This window comes from Myripristis murdjan, chromosome 4 (genome assembly GCF_902150065.1).
Source record: "Myripristis murdjan chromosome 4, fMyrMur1.1, whole genome shotgun sequence".
NCBI classification, from domain to species: domain Eukaryota; kingdom Metazoa; phylum Chordata; class Actinopteri; order Holocentriformes; family Holocentridae; genus Myripristis; species Myripristis murdjan.
Window position 1 is genome coordinate 18479125 of NC_043983.1, and position 15245 is coordinate 18494369.

A 15245-nucleotide genomic window follows, 5' to 3' on the forward strand; every position below is an offset into this window, starting at 1 on the left:
AGAATGGAGATTAGTATCACAAAACTGATGGTAAAGAATAGAATTGAGACAGTTCATTGTATTTATGCATTGAAAGTTTGATTGTCACCATCTGTGACCCCGCTGTGGCAGGGTCCTTCTTCACAGGGCAAAGCTCTAAAAACAATGAGGAGGTGTCTCTCATTCGCAAGGCTGACCTGGAGAATCACAACAAAGATGGTGGCTTCTGGACGGTCATTGATGGAAAGGTGTATGATATCAAAGACTTCCAGGCTCAGTCCCAGTCTCTAACAGGAAACAGCATTCTTGGTATGGGAATAATCTTTTTTTCCTTTGTAAAATTCACAAGAGCGTTCATAGATTGTTTGTTTGAATTTTATACATCAGGCTCCGGTAGGTTTGAAACAGTGTTAATTATTGATGTGTTTGTATGCATATCTGGTCTACAGGGGTGGGTGAGAGGAGGGATTACTGGTTGATGGCATAAGGGCCATGATACATTCCCATTACAATTATCGTTTCATGACAGACAAAAATTGGATTCAGTGCTAGGACATGTTGGCTATTTTTTTTTTTTTTTTTTTTTTTTTTTTTTTTTTTATTGTGACTGCCAAATAACTGCCAAATTGTAGACCCTTGTTGTCCATAACATAGTGATTTGTTCATCCATACTCACTGGTATAATGAACGATTGTCTTTTACAGCCCAGTTTGCAGGAGAGGACCCTGTGGTTGCTTTGGAGGCTGCTTTGCAATTTGAGGACACTAGAGATTCTATGCAGGCCTTCTGTGTTGGCCAGTATATGGAGGTACAGGTCATCCTGATGTACTTTTTCTTTAAATGTTATGTCCCGCTTTTGATTTGTAGTGTTTCTAATTGTGCTATCTTATCATCTTTAGCCTAACCAGGAGACAGTCACTACTCCAGACCTCAACAGTCTGTCCTCCCCACTTATCGACACTGAAAGGAACCTGGGGCTTCTGCTGGGTTTGCACGCTTCCTACCTGGCCTTGAGCACGCCCCTGTCACCCATGGAGATAGAATGTGCCAGTGAGTTAATGAGATTGATCAATAATTTGAAAGCAGCCCTGCCCAAGAACTTTTTTTGTCAGTCTGTACCAGTTTCTTTCTGTGATTTAAGGTCTAACTTTGATTTTTTTCCCCCCCTCTTCTCTCATAGAATGGCTCCAAACTTCCATATTCTCTGGGGGCCTGCAGACCAGTCAAATCCACTATAACTATAATGAGGAGAAGGATGAAGACCATTGCAGTTCCCCAGGAACAACCACTCCAGATAAAGCCAAGCTGTACTCCGGCAAAATAAGCCTCAGTGACCACGCACAGCCTTTCCTGCAGGCCATTGCTGACAACAACACTCAGGACCACACTGTGAAGGTATGACCATGACCGAGAAAGACAAGTCTTTGAAATTGCAACCTGCAAAGCACCAGATGGATTCTCTATATTACGTTGCATTACTTTTTGTAACAAGTACTGGCTCACATGCTCACCATTACATTTTATATGAATCTTTATGCTGGTTCTGCCTCTACCAGAGGAGAAAAATATATATGTTGCTATTTATTGTCAAAGCATTGTTGGGCATACTCCCTACTTATATCTCAAGCCTTTTATCTTTTAATGCAAGCAACTTTTGTTCTACTAATCAGATTCCTTCAAATGTCCCCAGTATGCACTCAGAGCTTGATAAAACTGCTTTCTCCTTTTTTATGTACCTTGGGCATGAAACAAGTGGCAAAATATCTTTCCTTTAGAAGTACTCCCTCTTTAAATATTTTTAAAGGTCTTCTACAAACTGTTGTGAAGGAAACATGTTGCACTAGAGACTTGGGGTGCACTACATTTGGATATCGCTAGTATTGCCCGCATGCCTACCTTCTTTCACTATTTCCCTGTGTTGCCTTTAAGTATTGTTTTGTGTTCTATCATGTGAATTTATTTTTTTTTTATATGATACTAATTGTATTCATGATAAATTACAACTTTGATCCTTGGTATATGTGTGAGCAGGTTTTAAATGTTTTGTTTGTTCCCTTACAGGATTTCCTATGCCAAATAGAACGTTGCTGTAAGCAGTACCATCTTATAACACCCATCACCTTCCCCCCGGAGCACCCTGTGGAGGAAGTTGGCCGACTGCTGCTTTGCTGCCTGCTCAAACATCAAGACCTTGGTAACCTAGCAACCAAGCAACTGAAAGATAATTTTGACTTAGTTTGGCTTTAAAATTTGTTTCTTTAGTTGTATTAAAATTTATGAAATGTGTCCCTTTTGTGCACATGCACATTATGAGAAATGTAAAATAGCAATAAAAGGTAATTGATTGCCATTACGTGTGTCATAATTTCCACTTGTATAATAATTTCTTATATGTTAAGTTCCTCAGTTCCCCTCTGTATTTTGTTCCTTTTTTCTTGTGCATTGACAGAAGTCTCTGTTCCTGTCACAGGTCACATTGCTCTCTCACTTGTCAATCAATGTGCCTTGGGTGTGGACCAAGGGAAGCAGAGGTCCCTCCCTAAATCTGTGATTGATGTGTGCCGTATGGTGTACCAGGCAAAGTGTTCTTTAATCAAGGTATAGTTCATGCTCATAACTCCTGACCTTCTAAATAACTACAGATAATGGCAATGAAATATAAGTGCTTGTCTTAAATTTAACTGGACTAAGGGTGCTTCACTGTAACTTGTAATTTATGATATATGGAAGAATAGGACTTTTAAGCTCTTGTGTTTGCTTTGCTTCACTTTATTCAGACACATCAGGAGCAAGGTCGCTCTTACAAGGAGGTGTGTGCCCCCGTTATTGAGCGCCTGCGTTTCTTGTTCAATGAACTCCGTCCAGCTGTTAGCAACGACCTGTCTATAGTGTCTAAGCTGAAGCTGCTGAGCTCTCAGCCACGCTGGAAGAGGATCACCCAAAAACTCATCAGGGACCGCAGGAAAAAAAGAGGTGGGTACTCTCTAATCTAGTAATTTAATGTAACATTAAGCTATAGTGCATTATTTTCTTCATGTATGAATTGGTTCTGAGTTGAGTTTTATGTCATTTTTTTCTCTTAGTGCCTAAGAAGTCGGAGTCTGCCGACGTAGAAGAGCCAAAGCTGGAGAATGAAGGGACCAATGAGGAGGAACTTAACGTCCCCATCAGCCCCACACCTGCTGACAGGAAATCACCCACCAGCAAGTCGCCTAAGGTACTAAAACTGTTATTCACTCCTCTTCATAGCATAAAAAATTGTAAGATAAGGTAAAAAAAAGTTCACGAAAGGATTTCCCAATGTTATCCTTTGTTATTTGCTTTATGCTTCCACCATTGTCTAAAAACTTATTTTTAGATCAGCGGGTTGTTAGATAATTATGACAACATGTACTTGGTATATCTCAGAAGAATAAAATAGTATGGAAACATATAGTCCAATTTATCCTCTGCAATACTTGATTACATCAAGGATGACATTGGCGTTGACTGCCTATACTGTGTTCTTGGAGCAAAGGTAACATTTATAATTCGCCACATGGATAATTGCTATAATATCACTAGCACAATATCTTCTATGAATTGGACAGTGGCTTCAGTCTGTTTTTTATGAATTTTTCTCTCAGTATTCACTGCATTTTTTTCCTGGTTTTGGTGATTTTTATCTGACAACCCATCTATCTTATGTTTTGCTATTTAAAATGAAACACAAACAGCAGAGGCAGCAAATTAGAATTACTCTACTCACATTTCACTCACAGTTCACTTTGTGAACTGTGACTATGTCTGTTTACTTTGACATCCCCCTGTTCTTTTACAGCAGGACAAGTGGCAGCCACTTCTGAACACTGTTGCCAATGTGCAGAAATACAGGTGGCTGAAACACAGTGTTCAAGGTGGCTTTTCTCAGTCTAGCCTTATGGCCACCATAGTGGAGTTTGCCTTGAAAGAAGAGCCTCTAGATGTTGAGAAGATGAGGAAGTGTCTTCTAAAACAGGTGAGATTAAAATAACACATAATGCATGTACGAATGTCAAACTTTTTTTTAAAACCTTGTGTGAGATTGAAGCTACATCTGGACTTTGAGGGTTTATCAGCTTTTTGTGAATATAAAAAGCTTAGGCATAGAGGTAGGGTATTCTTTGTGATTGCTATAGTGTAGAGATGACATAATTTACCCTAAGCTTCTAAAGAGGTGAAGACTAATGACAGATGTTAACTTTGCTCCATCATAGCTGGAGAGGGCTGAGGTGAGGCTGGAGGGCATCGACACCATGCTGAAGCTGGCTTCCAAAAACTTCCTGCTGCCGTCCGTGCAATATGCAATGCTCTGTGGCTGGCAGAGGGTCATACCAGAAGGGACCAACATTGGGTATGTCAGCAAATTTGGACTTGAAATTAAAAATAACAAGGAGGAATTTGCTTTCATCTCGTAGAGTGAATGGACATTGTTTACAAATTCAACTTATTGACTTCTGATTATTCAGCACATGATCTGCATGCAATTTTGTGTGATGTGTGTCCGTGAAAGTAAATAAAGAGCTGTCAATGAGATAATGGAGGGCAGTTTTTTCCGTTTTGCGCCTGGTGGTGTGTTTAGTTACTGAGCCCTCTAATGTTTCAACTCTCCCTCTCAGAGAGCCCCTGTCTGACTGCCTGAAGGACGTGGATCTGATCCCTCCCTTCAACCGCATGCTTTTGGAGGTGACCTTCGGCAAGTTATATTCCTGGGCCATCCAGAACGTTCGCAACATCCTGCTTGAGGCCACCGCCCGGTTTAAAGAGCTTGGTGGGTGGTACATTATATGGCAACTTCAGTTCCTAAGTTAAACTGGAAATCATGTGTGTATTTTTGGTCACAGAATGATATGACAAGCTAACTTCTCTCATGTATTTCTGTCCATTAACTAGGTGTGCAGCCTGTTCCCTTGCAGACCATCACCAATGAGAACCCAGCAGGACCAAGCCTTGGCACCATTCCACAAGCCCGCTTCCTCCTGGCCATGATACATATGCTGTCCCTAAAGCATGGGGCCAACAGCCTCAGTTTGCTGTTGAACTCTGGCATGCTGGCCCTCACACAGAGTATCCTTAGGCTCATCGGTAAGGCCGGTCAAATCTCCTAACTCAATATACAGGGCCTCAGAAGTGGAAAACAGTTTTCATGTTTTAAACTGACATTCAGTACATGGAGGATATAAAGGTATGTTTATATTCAGTATATGTATTATATTTTATTGATGTTTTTCCAGGTCCCAGCACAGATAGCAGTGAAGAAGACCTCAGTTTGTGTGCACACGGAGGCTCAGCTACAGTCCTGGAAGAGTCAAGAAAAGAAGCTGCTCCTGCTCCCCTTCCTGCCTCTGGTCCAGAGTTGGCTGCCATGATGAAGATTGGCACCAGAGTCATGAGGGGACTCGACTGGAAATGGGGAGATCAGGTCGGTCATTAGAGTATGAGTAAAATAAACAAAAGGATATTGGCTATCAGTGGTAAAAAAAAAAAAAAAACAACAACAACAAAAAAAAACATGTTATACATGTTGGAATCAATTTTACAGTCAGGTTGACAGCTGATCTGTTACTGCTTTGGTAATCTTACATTGCCACAACTCGAAGTCTCACCAGGAAAAGTACAACAAAGCTTTCTGATTAGTATTTGACCGAGTGGATGCTGTGTTCAGGACGGCCCAGCACCAGGTCTTGGCCGTGTCATTGGGGAGCTGGGTGAGGATGGCTGGATCAGGGTCCAGTGGGATACCAGCAGCACCAACTCATACAGGATGGGCAAAGAGGGCAAGTATGACCTTAAACTTGCAGAGCCACCACCAGCTGCTCAGCCCGCCACTGAAGACTCAGACACAGAGGACGACACAGGTCAGCACACAATACTGCCCCATTATGAATCAATAGGAGTGTACCTATTCAGTTTATTGAATCATACATTTATAGTGAACTGAATTGTACTTCACAGTTCTTGTGTGAATTTGTTTTTCCTTTTTCTGCGCACAATGTAAAACTACAGTGAACACATTTGTAATGTAGAATAGTCAACTCTACTTTTGACTAATAATGACATTAGGCCCAATGCCATAGTTCTCCACATATAACGGTATTCTGCTACTAATTTGCATTCAACTGTTTATGTTGAATTCTTGGTATAAGTTTTAATTAAAAAGAAACAACTTGAAATCTGACTAAACCGTGATACAAACCAAGCTATGGCCTAAATACTTACAAACTGAAGTGTTAAAAAGGTGAACAGTCCCATCCCTATAAATCAACCTCAATTACAAGCAGAATGTGAGGTTCAATGAATGACCTCTTGTCTTTCCTCTCTGTTATAGAAGGGGAGCTGATGGAGAAGAGCAGCCATCCTACAGCCATGATGCTGACCAGCACAGTCAACCTGCTGAAGACTCTGTCTCTGTCAGCTGGGATCTTTGCAGAGGTGTTGCAGACAGATGCTACGCGGACCCTCTGTGGGTTACTGAGGATGCTAGTCGAAAGTGGAGCCAATGACAAGTCAGGTAGCTGAGTCACCACATTCATAAAACATTTTATCTGTATACAAGAAGGGTGGTGTGTGTGGTGGTGTGATGGGTTATTTGTCATTACCTCACTCTAACTTGAGTCACCTCTGTCGCCAGGCTGCCCCTCCCACAGGTTGGTGTCTCGGGAGCAGCACAGGAGCTGGTGCACATTGGGTTTCATACGCAGCATTGCTCTGATGCCCCAAATGTGCAGCACCCTCAGCACCTCTGCATGGATCAGTCTGCTCATCCGGATTGTTGAGGGAAACCAGTCCTTCAATGCCATCACTCTACAGAGACAGGTGGGCCTCTGTAACTGTGTATTAGATGTTCTTCCCATGCCGTTTATGATGCAGCTTCCGTGAGTTAATTCTCACAAATTTTATCATGGAGTTCTGTAGGGAAATATACAAGGAGCTTGGTAAAAGTGCATCATGCTCAGTTTACATATAGTTGTGGGAGGCTCATGGTTTATAAATTATTTGAAACCTCAGCAATATTTCAGAAATACTGCAATGCAAAGCCTATTTAGCCCTTAAAATACAATTAACATTCCTGTAAGAGGCCTGATGTCAGCTTCATTAGTAAGACAGACAGTATGACCAGTTATACACTACTTTTTTAAAAAAAACAAACAAACAAACAAAAAACAAACAAACCCAAAAAAACTTGGCATTTTTCCAGTTTCATTTTTGTGTAGTTTTTCAAGTTAGAACTCTTAGAGAAAAAGGATTGCTTTTTGTAGACTTCACACCAAGCCTAAATAGCCCAACCTGAATTTATTTTTATGGCACAATGGTATAAGCACTCTCCCAAGACAATATGCCTGTGAAAGTGACACCCTTTGCTCACCCTGTGTATTTCAGATCCTGGCCCTGCGTCTCCTGCAGGCAGTGCTGCCATCATGGGACAAGATGGAGCGCTCTCAGGACATGAAATTCTTGGTGGAGAAGTTGTTTGGCTTCCTGGGCAGCCTGCTGAGCACTTGCTCTTCAGACTTGCCACTTCTCAGAGGTATGGTCATGAATCTCATTCAGGCTTTTCAGCCATTTCACTTTGAAATGACACTGAGTAATTTAGAAATGGGATATTTTCTCTGTAGTATGTATCCTCAAATCCCTGTTCCCTGTCACAGAGGGTTCCCTGCGAAGGAGGAAGTCCCGCCCTCAGGCCTCTCTTACAGCCACTCACAGCAGCACGTTGGCTGAGGAGATTGTTGCTGTCCTGCGCACTCTACACTCACTGAGCCAGTGGAATGGACTGATAAATGAGTACATCAACACTCAGCTCAGCTCCATTGGAGATGTCATGGCAGGCCGCTACTCTGAAGCAGTAAGGACTATTGCACAGACTTATGGGTCTAATTATTATGTGTGCTTAATGTCAACAGCATGTTGCTTGGTTTACTATAAAATCAGCTCTCTTAAATACATGTAAAACTTTGTGTTCTATTTCAGTGTGTCCTAGAGGAGTATTTTCCTGATTCTGAGGGCCCCAGGGTAGGCAGTCTGATGGCTGTGCTGGCAGTGATTGGGGGAATTGACGGGCGGCTCAGGCTGGGAGGCCAGGTCATTCATGAGGAGTATGGAGAGGGAACAGTCACCCGCATCACCCCAAAAGGGCGCATCACCGTCCAGTTTCATGAGATGAGGACCTGCAGGGTTTGCTTGCTCAGCCAACTCAAACCAGTATGGATGTGTTTATATAGTCACATATTTGCTGTACATACAACTCATTAGTTCATTAGACAGTGAAATATTGATGGATTGATCTTTTGTTATCATTCATTTTCTCAGCTGCCAGTAGTTTCCTTCAGTGTGCAGAACCTGCCCTTCACAGATCCCATGTTAGCAGTTTGGGCCCAGCTAGTCAACCTAGCTGGCAGCAAGCTGGAGAAACAACGCATGAAGAAGTCCCTTAGCCGAGGGCTCACAGGTACTGACTGTCAAGGACTCCTGAAATCAACAGAGATGTAGACTTAGGCTATGTCCACTCTGAGATGGATAAATTTGAAAACACATCTTTTTTTTAACCTCTGTTTTGGCCCTCTGTCCTCATGAAGCCACTGATTTTCATGTGATCTAGACCCCAGTCTATTATTAAGCATGCTTGTAAGCCTGTGCATGCTTGATAAGAGACTTAAGCAGTTTAGGGCATTTCATTATGGATCATGGGCATTTTGGGAGTGGTCTGAAAAATGTGTAAGTGTTCAAGTGCAAGTGTAGTTTGGAAGGAAAAACCAAAGTTATCAAGTAAGCATAATATGGTCACTCATCCTCTGTGGTATTACGCAAAGCAACAAAATCTTTAATAGTCTTTAATGAGGCCCACCTGGATGTTTGGTCAGGTGCCCACTCAATGTGTAAGACTCTGTTCTTATCATTGATTTCATCTGTAACCAGACTCTCATCTCTTTCAATTGATGGCCGCAACAAAAAGTGCTTTTTGGATTTAGTGCTCATAAACAGTTGCTTTTTCCAGTGGATGTAATCAAATCCATTATTTCCAGCTGACCAGGTGGACATCCACTTGCTGCGGTGCCAGCAGCTGAGGCTATATATCCTAAAGGCAGCAAGGGCCTTGCTCTCTCACCAGGACAAACTCAGGCAGATCCTCTCGCAGCCGGCAGTTGTGGACATTGGACCCAATCCCAGTGGTAAGGCCTCGCCCAATGCAAGGTTCCTGCCTCACTCTGACAAGACTGAAAAGAATGGATCGTTTGAGAATTACCAGTTCTTGATAGGTGAATCTAGGAATTGTGTTAAAATAAAAACAAAAATAAAGACATTTAGGAAATGATTGATGTTAAGGTATAATGGAGATATATAATTTAAATTCACAGTGCCATTTACCTGTTTTATGTCGCTGTAAACCCATTGTCATTTCACAGAAAATCATAATACATAAGTATTTCAAAAAATAAAGATGTGGAGAAAGTATGGAATATTGAAATGAAAAATGTCTATGAAACTCGTGAACATGAGAGAGTAAGGCAAATTGGCAAGGGTGGAAATGGCTACAGCCATTCTGAGATGGAAATTGATTTTAGGTTGGAATTAGATTGGAAAAAGAGGGAAGCTGCATGACCTTCTTCCCATCTTTCTGCTTTCTGCTGAGCTCTGCTGCTGTTTTGGTGCAACTGTATCCCTGGATAACAATACTGAGCCACTTTGCTTGCAAGGCACCCAGTGGGTGGATATGACTGCAGGTCATCATGAGCTGCGTATGCACAATTAGTGCAGGGTTGTTTTGATACAGCATAGTGGATATTATGTGGGTGGACAAATTTAGCAGTGTCTTATTAACCAGTCTGCTTACCTTGCACACCATGGTGGTTTGCCTTGAGATTTTATGGGGGTGGATGTGCTGATGACTCAAAGGAAGAAGAGATTGTGAATTGTTAAGAGGCTGAAGATTAGATAGACTTGTTCTTTTTTGAGTCTGAAACAGCATTCTGCCTCTCTAAATGTTTTCTGCCATGGTGAGTAACTTTATCATATCACTGTTTGGGCTTCTTGAGACAGTTATCCCTTATCTCCTCTTGGCAGAGGATCCAGTGGTGTCATCTCCTGATGTGGGAGACTTGTCCCCGGAGGGTCCCCTGCCCCCACTGATCCTCTTGCAGCAGCTGCTGTCTGCTGCCACTCAGCCCTCTCCCATCAAGGCCATTTTTGACAGGCAGGAACTGGAGGTGAGCTTATGCACTGTTCTTCAGCGAAGTAAATGTCAAGGGTAATATTACATCCATTAGAGGTGGTTTAGTTGGTTGGACATCAATGGTATCTTTGTTTTGCTGTGTGTGTGCGTGTGTAGGCTGCAGCTCTGGCAGTATGTCAGTACCTGGCTGTGGAGTCCACCCACCCTTCCTCTCCGCTGTTTGAAGAGAGCAGCTCCAGCGAAGCCACCACTCCTGTCACCGTGCAGCATGTCAGACCACCCAAACAGAAAAAGCAGAAGGCTTCCCCGGTCCCTCCTCTGCCCATAGTCCTCCAGCTGATGGAGATGGGCTTCCAGAGGAAAAACATTGAGTTTGCCCTGAAGTCCCTGTCTGGAACTACAGGCAGCGCCTCTGGTGTCCCAGGTACAGTATCACTGTCACATATTGACATATGTTATACTGATGTGTGCGTTCATCATGTCTTCCCTGAACAAACAAACAGACGTTGAGTACAATGATATGAACAAAACAATTTGAAAACACCACACACCAAGCTAGTTCCTTTCCTTTCCTGTGCTGGCCATTGATATTGAAACAATGATTGCACTAATTGGTTATTTTGAATCAGTCTTACTTTAAATATATTACATTTTATACTGTTCTGATTCTGTTCTGTGCTATTATTCTTTGTTTAAACCTTAGCTAGCTAGTCAGCTAGTTAGTGTGGCTTTGTTTTGCTTGCTGTGCAGCAAGTTTAATGGTTTGTGTATGGAAAAATGAATAAATGCTGGTTACTACTGCCACATTCACTCTTCCAATTTATTTAGAGTTTGAGGAGTGTGTAGCAAATAAAAGAAACCATCTTTGCTCATGTGGTGGAGATTTAGTCCTAGAGGTGAGCATTGTAGTGTATTGTGGTGTGCAGGATGTTGTTTTAAAATATGTCTTTGGGAGAGTAACTGAGGTTTCGTATCAGGTGTGGAGGCTCTGGTTGGCTGGCTGCTGGACCATCCAGACATTCACGTCACAGAGCTGTCAGATGCTGACACTGTGTCAGATGAATACTCTGATGAGGAGGTGCTGGAGGAGCTAGAGGAGGCAGAGCCTACCTTCCCTGTGGTACATAACTTTTCGTTTTATTACTAGGATAATCCACTCAATAATAGATTCTGAGCTGCTTGTCACTCAACCTGTCAAATTGTCCCTATTGTATTGTGACATGATTAATAATGGCTTCGTATCTGATATTTTTTGTCTGTTGTGGCAGCCTCCGGGAGCAGTGGTTACAGAAAGCCAGACATTTAAGAAGAGATCAGATTTCCAAAGCAATGATGATTATGCCGTGTATGTGAGAGAGAACATACAGGTAAGATGAACCATCTCAGAAAAATTTTTGGAACTGTATCAGGAAGTGTCACGTACGGGAGGTCTGATGGTTCCCTGACTTCTCCGCAGGTGGGGATGATGGTGAAGTGCTGTAGAACGTATGAGGAAGTGTACGATGGCGATGTTGGTAAGGTGATTAAACTGGACAGAGATGGACTTCATGATTTGAATGTGCAGTGTGACTGGCAGCAAAAAGGAGGGACCTACTGGGTCCGCTACATCCACACAGAGCTACTTGGTAAGTTTTTTGGTGAAAATTCCAGCAAAAATCATATCATCATTTTAATATTTTTCAGCCAAAATGTATATTATCATTCCCACTAAAATGAGAGTTCAGTAGCAGAGTGTGTTAAAATAACTGCGACACTAGTTTTGGAGAATTTGTTTTCTCTATTCATTGCATTGAGTAATTAAATAACCTTAAAATTTAGATGTGGGAAATGTTAGTGACTTCTTCCGATTATATTTACTTTTATCTCTTCCAGGATTCCCACCACAAAGTTCTCCATCACACATAAAGATTGGTGACAAAGTGAGAGTGAAGCCCACAGTCACAACACCAAAGTACAAATGGGGCTCTGTCACTCACAGGAGTGTTGGAGTTGTAAAAGGTGAGTAAGCATTTTTAAGCATTTTATCATCTGTATCTGCTGTACAAATACCTATGTAGATGACGCTGTAATTAGTACCACCTGTTTACCGTGCTAATGCGGCTGAACTGTTTGTTTTAGCTTTCAGTGCCAATGGAAAGGATGTGATAGTAGACTTCCCCCAGCAGTCCCACTGGACTGGCCTGCTGTCTGAGATGGAGCTGGTGCCCAGTGTTCACCCTGGAGTCAGGTACTGATATCATGATACCACTGATACCAGACTGATGCCATGTGTATGCTGTCAGTTTGTTCACATCTACCCTCTCTTGTTGTTTTCAGGTGTGATGGCTGTCAGATGTTCCCTATAAATGGCCCTAGGTTCAAATGCAGGAACTGTGATGACTTTGACTTCTGTGAGAACTGCTTCAAGACTCGTAAACACAACACCAGGCATTCCTTTGGAAGAATCAATGAACCAGGTTAGTCAATCACTCATTCAAATAGCTCTTAGACACTGTGTGTGTGTCTGTCCCTGTGTGTGTAAATCTGTTTCTCATCTCCCTACAATTAGGCCAGTCTCCAGCGTTCTGTGGGCGTTCAGGAAAGCAGCTGAAGAAGCATCACAGCAGCCAGCGTGGGATGCTGATAGACGAGTGGTCTCGTGCCGTCAAGAGCCTCAATGTCTCGTCCTCAGTGAACCAGGCCTCACGCCTCATAGACTGCAGTGACCAGTGCTGGCAGTCCTCTGGCTCCCAGGGGAAGGTAGGAAATGCGGTTGTGCATCCAAATGCCGAGAATAATGATCTAGTCAGTGTCGGTTTGCTTGATGGGTCTTGTTCTATTTCTCTGCAGCATTGGATTCGTCTTGAGCTCTTCCCAGATGTTCTGGTTCACAGGCTGAAAATGATTGTAGACCCAGCTGACAGCAGCTACATGCCCTCACTGGTGGTGGTGTCAGGTGTCATGATTCACTCAGTTTCTTTACATGGTTTAATTCTTCCTTTTGTTGTTTGACCTCTGCCCAGGAGGCTAGGTTTTTACAAGTGTATCTTTTTGTGTGTGTTAGTGGTTAAGTCATAGAGGTATGTGGTGTTATATTCCCGCATAGTCCATTTTGTAACCAAGTCAAGTTTTCCAATGTTCCACATATTTCTCTTCCACTTTTTGTGTTATCCCTCTGCTTCCACTTCATAGTATAGACAGTGTTTGCCATTCTTAAGATGATAAGAAAATAAGATGATTGCAGATTTTTTAAAAGTCAGCAGGACTCATGTTATCTTGCATTTTTGCTTTTTTATTTTGATCTGTTTTTAATAATACAGGTGGAAGCTCACTGAACAACTTGATTGAGCTGAAGACAATTAACATCAATCCCACAGACACCACCGTCCCTCTTCTCAGTGACTGTTCTGAGGTTGGTTGGCTCTGGATTGGTCAGACTTGACCTTCCAATTCATATTCAAAGCATATTGACATTTTTTTGGTCATAAAAGACTTAACTGTTGTAATAACTTGGATGATGTCTCTCCCTTCAGTATCACAGATACATTGAAATTGCCATCAAGCAGTGTCGCAGCTCTGGTATCGACTGCAAGATTCACGGACTTGGCATTGTGGGGCGTATTAGAGCGGAGGATGAAGACTTGGCCACAGTTCCTTTCCTGGCATCTGACAATGAGGAAGAGGATGATGACAAAACTGCCACTGGGAGGTATAGTTGGCCATGGAGTAAATATATTAAAGGGGTTTTTGTTGCTGAATTTGAGTTGAATCACCTTATTATTTTTGTCATTTTATTCATACTTTTTAGATATAAGATAGCTTGCCTATATCATCAGCAAGAATGTGGGATCTGGCTGGGGATTTCAGCTGATGCTGCCAACTTGGCTCACCTTTACGTTAGTCTGTACTTAGGGAGTCAAACAAGTGAAGCAATAAATTGAGGGCAGAAAGTGTTATTGATGTTAGCCTGGGTCAGTTGCTCTGTGCCGGGAGCAGGTATAGTCACATCTAGACTTTCTGTGTAGATGCTCACCTAGGATTTTCAGCACAGGGAGTAGTCCAATTCTCTGAAAGCCAAGGAACTGAGATGGATGAAAAATTATCAGTTGTGAATAATGTTATTTCATTTTCAAACAAATGGGACAGTGCAGTCATAATGAGGATGTATTGAATTCATATCCATGCCAATGTGTTTGTCTTTGCCTCTCAGTCTTGCTCGGAAGAAGTCGTCAGGGTTGGAGTCTGCGGCCACCATCAGGACCAAAGTGTTTGTCTGGGGGCTGAATGACAAGGACCAGCTGGGAGGACTCAAGGGGTCTAAGGTGCAACCTGCTACATAAGGAAATAACACAACATATACTCAGGACAGGGAAATATAAAAGAGAAAGATAAAAAATAAATTGGACACATGGTGCATTGGAATACATCAGTACGCCAATGTACAATCTCCTCAACCACAAACTCGTGCACTGTCTTATGATGGTGTAACAGGATTGGTGTCATTGCATGATCAGCAAATTTCAGAATGTGTCTGTCCTCATAATGACTCCTTTATCCATTAGTGTAGGAAAAGTACTGGAGAGGGGACATGACACACCTCTGGGTGAGGCTCCTCACTATTGTATTTGCTCATCAGTTTTGTGTTTTTTTTACAGATCAAGGTGCCTTCCTTCTCTGAAACCCTCTCTGCACTCAATGTGGTGCAAGTAGCTGGTGGTTCAAAAAGCCTTTTTGCAGGTAAGCAAGTGACACCATTTGGATTTATTTGTAGTAACATCGGAAGTGCAGGTGTGGAGTGTAACTGATGTGTTGCTGTTGCAGTGACAGTAGAGGGGAAGGTGTATGCATGCGGAGAGGCCACAAACGGCAGGTTAGGCCTAGGCCTGTCAAGTGGGACCATCCCCATCCCCCGGCAAATCACTGCTCTCAGTAACTACGTGGTGAAGAAGGTTGCTGTACACTCTGGAGGGCGCCATGCCATGGCCTTGACTGTGGACGGGAAGGTGTTTTCCTGGGGCGAGGGAGATGATGGCAAACTCGGACATTTCAGCAGAATGTATGTCATTAGCTTTGAATTGCATTAGTCTTGCAGCTTGTG

General features: G+C 42.5%; 1 protein-coding gene across 5 annotated transcripts in view; it reads left to right on the top strand.

Annotated features, from left to right (window-relative positions):
• Window positions 1-15245, top strand: part of herc2 (HECT and RLD domain containing E3 ubiquitin protein ligase 2) — a 50947-nt gene that overhangs the window by 20748 nt on the left and 14954 nt on the right. For 4 of the 5 annotated variants that reach the window (XM_030048835.1, XM_030048837.1, XM_030048838.1 and 1 more), the window contains 36 exons: window positions 112-288; window positions 684-787; window positions 879-1029; window positions 1160-1374; window positions 2041-2173; window positions 2450-2577; window positions 2757-2952; window positions 3063-3196; window positions 3800-3976; window positions 4215-4351; window positions 4617-4768; window positions 4891-5082; window positions 5232-5419; window positions 5663-5855; window positions 6326-6508; window positions 6629-6813; window positions 7378-7525; window positions 7647-7843; window positions 7969-8199; window positions 8308-8446; window positions 9021-9167; window positions 10060-10202; window positions 10325-10592; window positions 11146-11288; window positions 11437-11535; window positions 11625-11793; window positions 12041-12166; window positions 12287-12395; window positions 12485-12624; window positions 12717-12907; window positions 12998-13103; window positions 13468-13559; window positions 13681-13856; window positions 14358-14469; window positions 14803-14884; window positions 14969-15203. In XM_030048835.1, coding sequence (XP_029904695.1) covers window positions 112-288; window positions 684-787; window positions 879-1029; window positions 1160-1374; window positions 2041-2173; window positions 2450-2577; window positions 2757-2952; window positions 3063-3196; window positions 3800-3976; window positions 4215-4351; window positions 4617-4768; window positions 4891-5082; window positions 5232-5419; window positions 5663-5855; window positions 6326-6508; window positions 6629-6813; window positions 7378-7525; window positions 7647-7843; window positions 7969-8199; window positions 8308-8446; window positions 9021-9167; window positions 10060-10202; window positions 10325-10592; window positions 11146-11288; window positions 11437-11535; window positions 11625-11793; window positions 12041-12166; window positions 12287-12395; window positions 12485-12624; window positions 12717-12907; window positions 12998-13103; window positions 13468-13559; window positions 13681-13856; window positions 14358-14469; window positions 14803-14884; window positions 14969-15203 — 5698 coding nt within the window. The remainder of the gene's footprint in view (window positions 1-111; window positions 289-683; window positions 788-878; window positions 1030-1159; window positions 1375-2040; window positions 2174-2449; window positions 2578-2756; window positions 2953-3062; window positions 3197-3799; window positions 3977-4214; window positions 4352-4616; window positions 4769-4890; window positions 5083-5231; window positions 5420-5662; window positions 5856-6325; window positions 6509-6628; window positions 6814-7377; window positions 7526-7646; window positions 7844-7968; window positions 8200-8307; window positions 8447-9020; window positions 9168-10059; window positions 10203-10324; window positions 10593-11145; window positions 11289-11436; window positions 11536-11624; window positions 11794-12040; window positions 12167-12286; window positions 12396-12484; window positions 12625-12716; window positions 12908-12997; window positions 13104-13467; window positions 13560-13680; window positions 13857-14357; window positions 14470-14802; window positions 14885-14968; window positions 15204-15245) is intronic. The other variant, XM_030048836.1, reaches the window with a different exon arrangement.